Source organism: Pagrus pagrus (assembly GCF_965226575.1).
Source record: "Pagrus pagrus genome assembly, chromosome: 8".
NCBI lineage: Eukaryota > Metazoa > Chordata > Actinopteri > Spariformes > Sparidae > Pagrus > Pagrus pagrus.
Window position 1 is genome coordinate 468,558 of NC_140192.1, and position 9,636 is coordinate 478,193.

Here is a 9,636-nt window from a genome sequence, read left to right on the forward strand (position 1 = left end):
GTTGTCTCCTGTCACCTGTCTGTCTCTCCACTCAGACTGTCTGTCTCTGAGCTGTCTGTCTCTCTGAGCTGTCTGTCTCTCTGCTGCAGCTGTACTGTAAACAACAATAACGCTGAACTGAACTGAACTCTGAGACAAACTCGACTCACCTGGACCGACTCTACTGGACTCTACTGGACTGTTTTAGACTGACCTGGACTCGACTGTACTGTACTGTACCCTGTGTCTGATTCAGGATCAGTCTGACTGATCACAAAGTGTCTGATGATGATGTGCAGTGTGTGTGTGTGTGTGTGTGTGTGTGTGTGTGTCATCACTGTGATGTCACTGTACAGTAGTCACATGTGAGGGACCTCAGTATTGTTAGATAATCCTCAGACACACACACACACACACACACACACACACACACACACACACTAATTAAATCATCCACAGTGTGACAGTACCTCCCAGCTGTGAGGTGAACTGGTCCCAGTTCAGACTCTGGTTCTGCTCTGCTGGGTTCATAAAATGATATTATCAGGACTGAGTCAGGTGTTGATGTGGATGATCTTTGATGTGAAAAATATCAATAATTTAAAGTGACTGAGATATAAAATGAATGAAAACACAGGTGTCCTGATGTCACTGATGACCTCTGACCTCGGCTGAACTAGACTGAACTAAACTTTACTACACTGAACTAGACTGAACTGTACTGAACTAGATTGAACTGGACTAAGTTAAACTGAACTAAACTTTTCTAGACTGAACTAGACTAAGTTAGACTGAACTGGACTGGACTGGACTGGACTTAATGGTACTAGGCTCTATCGTAGTGTACTGGATCACACTGGCCTGGTACCTGATACTAAGGCACGTTGTGCTGTCTTAGATTTCTGGTGTGAGTATGGATCAGAGGAACAGTTTGTGTGTCTGGAAATGTGAGGTCACAGGATGACATCATCTGCATAGAAACGCACATTATAACGTCCACATGGAGAACAGAAGTGTGTATGTGGAGTGTGTGTGACAGGAAGTCATGTAGAACTGATCCTTTCATTAATAATGATACTGAACTCTGACCTCAGATCAGTAAAACATGTTTTAATTCATGATTTACATTGAAAACAGAGTTTTATTGTGCTGACTGAAGAGTTTTGTAGGTGACTGTTGGGACCTGTTCGTCTGCACCTGCTACTGAAGGAGTTTCAATGTTTCTGAATCATTTCTGATTTATTATCACCTGAAGTTTAATCAGAGACGAAGAAAACATCAAGCTGAGAAGTGAAGGTGTTTGTTCTGCAGGTAGAAGAGGAGGAGGTGTGAAACTGTCTGTCTATGAACCTCTCCTCCTCTCCTCCTCCTCTCCTCCTCCCCTCATCCTCTCCTCTCTTCCTCCTCCTCTCCTCTCTTCCTGTCTTCTTCCTCCTCCCCTCCTCCTCTTCTCTCTCCTCCTCTCCTCCTCCCCTCATCCTCTCCTCTCTTCCTGTCTTCTTCCTCCTCCCCTCCTCCTCTTCTCTCTCCTCCTCCTCCTCCTCATAGCTGTGTCCAGGTGCTGTTCTCACCTCCCTCCTGATGATCTACCGTCTCCTCCTCTGACTCAACACCTCCCCCCTCCATCGCCTCCCCCTCAGTGACCTCTGACCTCCTGTTTCCGTGACAACACGATGTCTCCTAAGTGTTTTGGAGATGACCTCTGCAGGATCCCTGACACTTAAACTGTCTGATCTGTGGCTCCTCCTCCTCGCCTCCGGCTAGTCTGACCCCTCGCTCACTTCCTGTCCTGTGCTCCTCCTCCGGACCTCCTCTGGCCTCCACCATGTCGGAGGGGCTGCTGCAGGTGGAGATCCCGGACTTCGGCAGCAGCGTGCTGGGCAGCCTGAACGAGCAGCGTTTGCTGGGTCACTACTGTGACGTGTCCATCCTGGTGCAGGGTCAGGCCTTCAAGGCGCACCGCGCCGTCCTCGCCGCCTCCTCGCTCTACTTCAGAGACCTGTTCAGCTCCGCGGCCGACTCCTCCTCGTCCTCCTCGTCCTCCTCCCCCCAGGCGGTGTTCGAGCTGCCGTCCTCAGTGACGCCGACGTGTTTCCAGCAGATCCTGTCATTCTGCTACACGGGACGCCTCAGCATGGCCGCCAGCGAGCAGCTGGTGCTCATGTACACCGCCGGCTACCTGCAGATCCAGAACATCGTGGAGCGAGGGATGGAGCTGATGATGATGAAGGCCTCCTCCTCCTCCTCACCTCTCTGCTGTGACTCACAGGTAGGTCAGGCCACGCCCACTGAGCTACGGTGTAAAAAAATCAGACAGGAAGTTATTTTTATGAACTCATCTTCTCTCATTAACTTAACGTAAATATGCAAGTTTATTTATTTCAAGTTAATTAGACTTTTTATTTTCAGACACTTTGAAATAAGAGTTTTTTAACTTAAATCTTTTGACTTAAAATAAAGAGTTGGACAAATCGACTGTTCAGAATCAACTCATTAAAATACGTTTCTAAAGAATCATGATCAGCAGACTTCCCAGCATGCATTGTGTGGTCCTTCTGATTTACAGTTTAAAACATGTGACTGACTTCCTGTTTGTCTTCAGATGAGTCACGGCCGTTTGTTTTCTCAGTAAAGATCTGACAGCTAGTTTCACACGAACAGACGACAGGCGTGATCAACATCAGACAAAGATCAACAACTGTTCGAAAATATCTTTAATAAAAAGTCAAACTACAAGTCAACTACAACTCCCAGGATGCATTTCACCAACAAACAGCCAATCACAGAGTTCCACATTAACACTGAGCTGAGCTTTGTTCAGAAAACTGGTTTATAATTAATAACAATAAACTCACTTTAAATTCTGGGATGAAATCAGTCACCGTGGACTTCATGTCAGAACCACTCGTACGAACAAGAGATTCAAGAGAAGGCACAAACAAACATCAGGTCACAAACAAACATCCGGTCACAGACATCAAGTCACAAACAAACATCAAGTCACAAACATTAAGTCACAAACAATCATCAAGTCACAAACATTAAGTCACAAACAATCATCAAGTCACAAACAAACATCAAGTCACAAACAAACATCAAGTCACAAACAATCATCAAGTCACAAACAAACATCAGGTCACAAACAAACATCAAGTCACAAACAATCATCAAGTCACAAACAAACATCAGGTCACAAACAAACATCAGGTCACAAACAAACATCAAGTCACAAACAAACATCAGGTCACAAACAAACATCAAGTCACAAACAAACATCAGGTCACAAACAATCATCAAGTCACAAACAAACATCAGGTCACAAACAAACATCAAGTCACAAACAATCATCAAGTCACAAACAAACATCATGTCACAAACAATCATCAAGTCACAAACAAACATCAAGTCACAAACAAATATCAGGTCACAAACAAACATCAAGTCACAAACAAACATCAGGTCACAAACAAACATCAAGTCACAAACAATCATCAAGTCACAAACAAACATCAGGTCACAAACAAACATCAGGTCACAAACAAACATCAGGTCACAAACAAACATCAGGTCACAAACAAACCTGATTAAGTTAAAGTTAAGTTAAAGAAGTTCATGAAGAAGAAGAAGCTTGGTGATCAGCTGAGAGCTGAACTTTACCACCATCTTGTGGACATCAGAGGAACTGCAGCTCAACACACTTTAAATCTGAGGCTGCTGATTGGTTTGAACCGTCTCTGGCCCCACCCAACCTGTGATGTCACAGCTGGACTGTGTTTCTTCTGAAGATTAATCATCAACACTTGATCTCTTACTTTATTATTAATGTTTACAGACGACCTCAGCAGACGAGCTCGGGGGCTTCGACGCTCCGATGGTGCAGCAGCAGCACAGCGGGCCCCAGCTGCAGGAGGCCAGTCCAGACCAGCCGGCCCTGAGCCCAGAGGAGCTGCTGCTGGCTGTCAGCAGGATCAAACAGGAGAGAGCTGACACTCCTCCTGCTGAGGAGAACGGAGGAGGAGCAGGAGGAGCAGGAGAGGAGGCCAGGTGACATCTGGAGCAGTGGTTCACGTCACTTTGTCCTGGATGATCAGTGTGTGGCTCCAGTAGAGTCATGAGGAACAGATATTATCATATTCACACTTGAAAAAAAATCAGTGTTTTGAACATTAAATGATTTAGCTTGTGATGAATATTTAAAATCTGTTTCCAGGAAAATAGTTTACAGTTACATCATACCTCCACATGATTTATTAATGCTTTAATGAATCGTGAAAGAAAATTCTATCTTCACACTCAGACGTCCTCCGTCTCCTCCTGGTCTAACTCGTCCTCGTTCTGTCCTCAGGGTGGACGTGGCCGGGGACCTGCAGTCCTCCCGGAGCAGCGCTCTGTGTTACCTGGGGGCAGGTGGAGGTCTGGTTCCGGGGCTGCAGTCCTACCTGCTGGCAGGCGGGGGGCGCTCCAGTCCAGGAGGCTCCAGCCTCCCCACAGACTCCCCTCCCTCCCACCCCCCCACCGAGGAGGAGCTGGAGGAGGATTACTACGGCAACACGGTCCACCCCGGACTATACCAACACATCTATGGACACCCAGGAAACCCCTACAGTGAGTTCACATCATGGTACAGTCCACCTGTCTGACCACAGAGTGACCTCAGAGCTGATCACCTCTGTAGACTCAGACAGGACGGAAAAACTTCAATTCAAACACTTTTTGAACAGATTGTTCCCAGTTTGAGTCCAAAAGTCCACTTCAGGGCCCAGGTGGACCTGATTGTCAATTTGGACCTGAGTACTTCTGTCTGAGATTAATGATGAGCGTGAAACCAGTCTGACCTCATGACTCACTTCATCACAGTTACCTGTGAGCAGCCTCTACTGGCCAGCAGAGGAACTGCAGCTTCACACTGAGCACAGGTTCAGTTTCACATCTGAGTCATCATGTCTCCTGACTCTCTCTGTTGTTTCAGTCCCAGAGAAGATGGAGATGCTCTCCCTCCCGTTGGCTAACGAGCGTCGGCCCTGTGTGCTGGTTGGTCGGGACAACATGGCGCTTCCCGCCAGTCTGATCAGTCAGATCGGGTACCGCTGCCACCCGTCGCTCTACACCGAGGGAGACCCAGGAGAGAAGGTGGAGCTGGTGGCAGGTAGGACCACACACACCTGTCCAGGTGACAGGAAGTGGAGCTGTCACTGTTAATACAGACAACATATAGAGAACAATGAGCTTTAAGTTCAATGTGTCGTCATGGCAACAAGATTGTTAAACTGTGTGTGTGTGTGTGTGTGTGTGCGTGTGCAGGCTCAGGTGTGTTCATGACTCGAGGTCAGCTGATGAACTGTCACCTGTGTGCTGGAGTCAAACACAAGGTGCTGCTCAGGAGGCTGCTGGCCACCTTCTTCGACAGGTGAGTCTGACAGAGGGCCTGGAGCTGTTAGCCTGTTAGCCTAGCATAAAGACTGACTTTAGACAAACACCTGTTCAGAGAAAAGCTTTATTTATGCTGTGAACATCCTGAAGCGAGCTCTCAGAGGAAGTCTTCACTCATTTGTCTTCCTTCACTGTGTTTTATGTAAAACAAGCTCCTCTCATTGATCTAGCACAGCTGCTCTGTTGTTGTCAGGCGTGTGTGAGCTGACCAATCAGAGCAGACTGGGTGTTCAGGAGGCGGGTCTTAAAGAGACAGGAGCGTCTGATGTGTGTTTAACTGTAACATACAAATGAGCAGAATGTCTCTTTAAAGAGACGATCAACTTTTTATTAACTGCTAGTTGGAACAGGAGAATATACATAATAATATATTATTTAATAATAATAAGATAATTAAACGATGCTGGGGTCATTTTCAACACGACGTCATGTGACATCATCAGACGTCATGTGACATCATCATGTGGGTGTTCCAGAACGTTCGTCTTTACATAACCTCACATTGTCTCAGAGGGAGAGAGAGAGGGCGAGCGAGCTGATCTACAGCTGCTATATGTTCTGATTGGGTTGTTATGGTTTCCATAGAAACACTCTGGCCAATAGCTGTGGGACAGGAATCCGCTCCTCCACCAATGATCCGAGCAGGAAGCCTCTGGACAACCGAGTGTTAAACACCGTCAAACGTAAGACACACACACACACACACACACACACACACACACACACACAGTGACTCATACATTTATGTCTTTACTGTATTTTAGAAATATTGAGACATTTTTATAACTCATCCGCCAACTTCTTTATTTTTTTCCTCCCCTCCTCTCCTCCCCCTCCTCCCCCTCCTCTCCTCTCCTCCTCCTCTCCTCTTCCTCTCCTCCCCCTCCTCTCCTCTCCTCTTCCTCTCCTCTCCTCCTCCTCTCCTCTTCCTCTCCTCTCCTCCTCCTCTCCCCTCCTCTCCTCTCCTCCTCCTCTCCTCTTCCTCTCCTCTCCTCTTCCTCTCCTCTCCTCCTCCTCTCCTCTCCTCTTCCTCTCCTCTCCTCTCCTCTCCTCCTCCTCTCCTCTTCCTCTCCTCTCCTCTCCTCTCCTCCTCCTCTCCTCTTCCTCTCCTCTCCTCTCCTCCTCCTCTCCTCTTCCTCTCCTCTTCCTCTCCTCCCTCCTCTCCTCTTCCTCTCCTCTCCTCTCCTCTTCCTCTCCTCCCCCTCCTCTCCTCTCCTCCTCCTCTCCTCTCCTCCTCCTCTCCTCTTCCTCTCCTCTTCCTCTCCTCTCCTCCTCCTCTCCTCTTCCTCTCCTCTCCTCTCCTCTTCCTCTCCTCCCCCTCCTCTCCTCTCCCCCTCCTCTCCTCTCCTCCTCCCCTCCCCCTCCTCTCCTCTCCCCTCCTCTCCTCTCCTCCTCCTCTCCTCTTCCTCTCCTCCCCCTCCTCTCCCCTCCCCCTCCTCTCCTCTCCTCCTCCTCTCCTCCCCCTCCTCTCCTCTCCCCCTCCTCTCCTCTTCCTCTCCTCTCCTCTTCCTCTCCTCCCCCTCCTCTCCTCTCCCCCTCCTCTCCTCTCCTCCTCCTCTCCTCCCCCTCCTCTCCTCTCCTCTCCCCCTACTCTCCTCTCCTCCTCCTCTCCTCCCCCTCCTCTTCCTCTCCTCTCCTCTCCTCCTCCTCTCCTCTCCTCTTCCTCTCCTCTCCTCTCCTCCTCCTCTCCTCTTCCTCTCCTCTCCTCTCCTCTCCTCCTCCTCTCCTCTTCCTCTCCTCTCCTCTTCCTCTCCTCTCCTCTCCTCCTCCTCTCCTCTTCCTCTCCTCTCCTCTTCCTCTCCTCCTCCTCTCCTCTTCCTCTCCTCTCCTCTCCTCTTCCTCTCCTCCCCCTCCTCTCCTCTCCTCCTCCTCTCCTCTCCTCCTCCTCTCCTCTTCCTCTCCTCTTCCTCTCCTCTCCTCTCCTCCTCCTCTCCTCTTCCTCTCCTCTCCTCTCCTCTTCCTCTCCTCCCCCTCCTCTCCTCTCCCCCTCCTCTCCTCTCCTCCTCCCCTCCCCCTCCTCTCCTCTCCCCTCCTCTCCTCTCCTCCTCCTCTCCTCTTCCTCTCCTCCCCCTCCTCTCCTCTCCCCCTCCTCTCCTCTCCTCCTCCTCTCCTCCCCCTCCTCTCCTCTCCCCCTCCTCTCCTCTCCTCCTCCTCTCCTCTCCCCCTCCTCTCCTCTCCTCCTCCTCTCCTCTTCCTCTCCTCCCCCTCCTCTCCTCTCCTCCTCCTCTCCTCTTCCTCTCCTCTCCTCTCCTCTTCCTCTCCTCCCCCTCCTCTCCTCTCCTCCTCCTCTCCTCTTCCTCTCCTCCCCCTCCTCTCCTCTCCTCCTCCTCTCCTCTTCCTCCTCCTCCTACTCTTCCTCTCCTCCCCCTCCTCTCCTCTCCTCCTCCTCTCCTCTTCCTCCTCCCCCTCCTCTCCTCTCCTCCTCCTCTCCTCTTCCTCTCCTCCCCCTCCTCTCCTCTCCTCTCCTCTTCCTCTCCTCCCCCTCCTCTCCTCTCCTCCTCCTCTCCTCTTCCTCTCCTCCCCCTCCTCTCCTCCCCCTCCTCTCCTCTTCCTCCTCCTCTCCTCCTCTCCTCAGTGTACTGTCAGAACTTTGCTCCTAACTTTAAGGAGAGTGAGATGAACGTCATTGCTGCCGACATGTGCACCAACGCCCGCCGGGTCCGTAAACGTTGGCTCCCAAAGATCCAGTCTCTCCTCCCCGACAGCCTCCCCGCCTCCTCCCACCCCCGCAAGGGTAAGAGAGGAGGAGGTGGAGGAGGAGGTCAGGGAGGAGACGCAGCCGTGCAGCCCAGCGGCAGCCCCTTCGAGCTGGACCTGAGGCAGCTCAGCGCCTCCTACCTCGGCCTGGAGGCGCCGCTGTACGCCGAGCGACGGGAGCGGGAGGCGGCAGGGGAGAGAGAGAGGGAGAAGGAGGCCCCGACTGCCCTCCTGCCTCACCTGCAGTTCGCTGGGTCTCGTGGGGGAGGAGCAGGGGCGGGGCAGGCAGAGGAGGGGCTGATGGGAGGCGAAGCAGATGGGGGAGGGAGGCTACAGACTGAACCACCCCCAGACCTCCCCCTCTCCCTGTCCTCCACCTCCTCTTCCTCCTCCTCCTCCTCCTCACACCCCTCCCCCCAGCCTGCAGAGCCCGCCCCTCCTCACAGGGGATTGGCCGAGACAGATGAGAGGGGGGCGGAGCCTCTGGAAGACAGCCAATAAGCTTTCTAATGCATCTGCCTACCTGTATGTAAATAACACAATAGCTACCTGTCCCCACCTGTCTGTCTGACCTACCTGTCTGTCTGCTCCCCTACCTCACTACCTGTCCACCTGTCTACCTCTCTGCCCCTGTCTGTCTGACCTACCTCTGTCTGTCTGTCTGTCTGTCTCCTCTACCTGTCTGTCTGCTCGGCTCTGCTGCATGTTACCAGCCTCCTGCAGTCAGCACACAGGCCCATAGCACCAGGACTGATGATGATGATGATGATGATGTGATGAAGATCATAATATTCACTCTGATAATGACAATAAAGCTTCTTGATAATCAATCATCCTGTTTGTGTGTGGTGTGTTCAGGACAGAGCTCAGCAGGATGTCTGTGTGTGTAGTGACCTGAGCAGCCTGCAGGGGGCGCTGGACCCGAGTCAGACTCATCAGGACAAACATGGAAAGTGTCACATGACTCATCGTCCTGAACAAACTGAGGGAAGAGTGGCCTGAAGCACCTGCAGCTGAACGAAGGTGTTTGAGCTGCAGGGCCAGATCCTGGTGTTTCTTCACCTCGTGTCCTCCTGAGAAGTGGGTCAGAACCCGCTGCTCGTCCTCTGACTGCCATCCTGAGCCTCCACGGGACGGCAGTCAGCCCTCAGACTCTGAATGAAGCTGCTTTTCTGTCTCTCAGTGAACTCAGCTGGATGTGTTGATCTGCTGATGGAGTGATCACTTTGATACCACTGATCCAGTTTCTGTAAAGGCTTTTACAGGTCCAGCTCTGCCCGCTTACAGACCTTTAGACATGATGTGACGCTCTCATGCTCCCTCAACGTTCACATTAATTATCTTGACTCATCTCGGCAGTCATCAGATTCAGAGATGTAGTGAGGACCTGGTCCAGTTTGTCACAGATGTCAGATCCAGTTCTGGTCCTGTGTTTTTATTTCTCTATTCTTTTGTTCTCTTCCCATTTTATCAAAGACTGAGACCAGAACCTTTTCTCCAGACAGAGCCCGAAATGTTCAAACCAAAACT

The 9,636-nt window shown here is 51.0% G+C and overlaps 1 protein-coding gene across 1 annotated transcript; it reads left to right on the top strand.

Moving 5' to 3' along the window:
- The first annotated feature begins 1,531 nt into the window (after positions 1-1,531).
- LOC311261206 (nucleus accumbens-associated protein 2-like) lies at positions 1,532-8,936 on the top strand. The gene is made up of 7 exons (XM_084359688.1): positions 1,532-2,248; positions 3,812-4,023; positions 4,325-4,584; positions 4,949-5,125; positions 5,281-5,386; positions 5,995-6,092; positions 7,985-8,936. The coding sequence occupies exons 1-7, from the start codon at positions 1,805-1,807 to the stop codon at positions 8,605-8,607; spliced, it is 1,920 nt and encodes a 639-aa protein (XP_084215814.1). The 5' UTR covers positions 1,532-1,804; the 3' UTR covers positions 8,608-8,936.
- Positions 8,937-9,636: the final 700 nt, after the last annotated feature.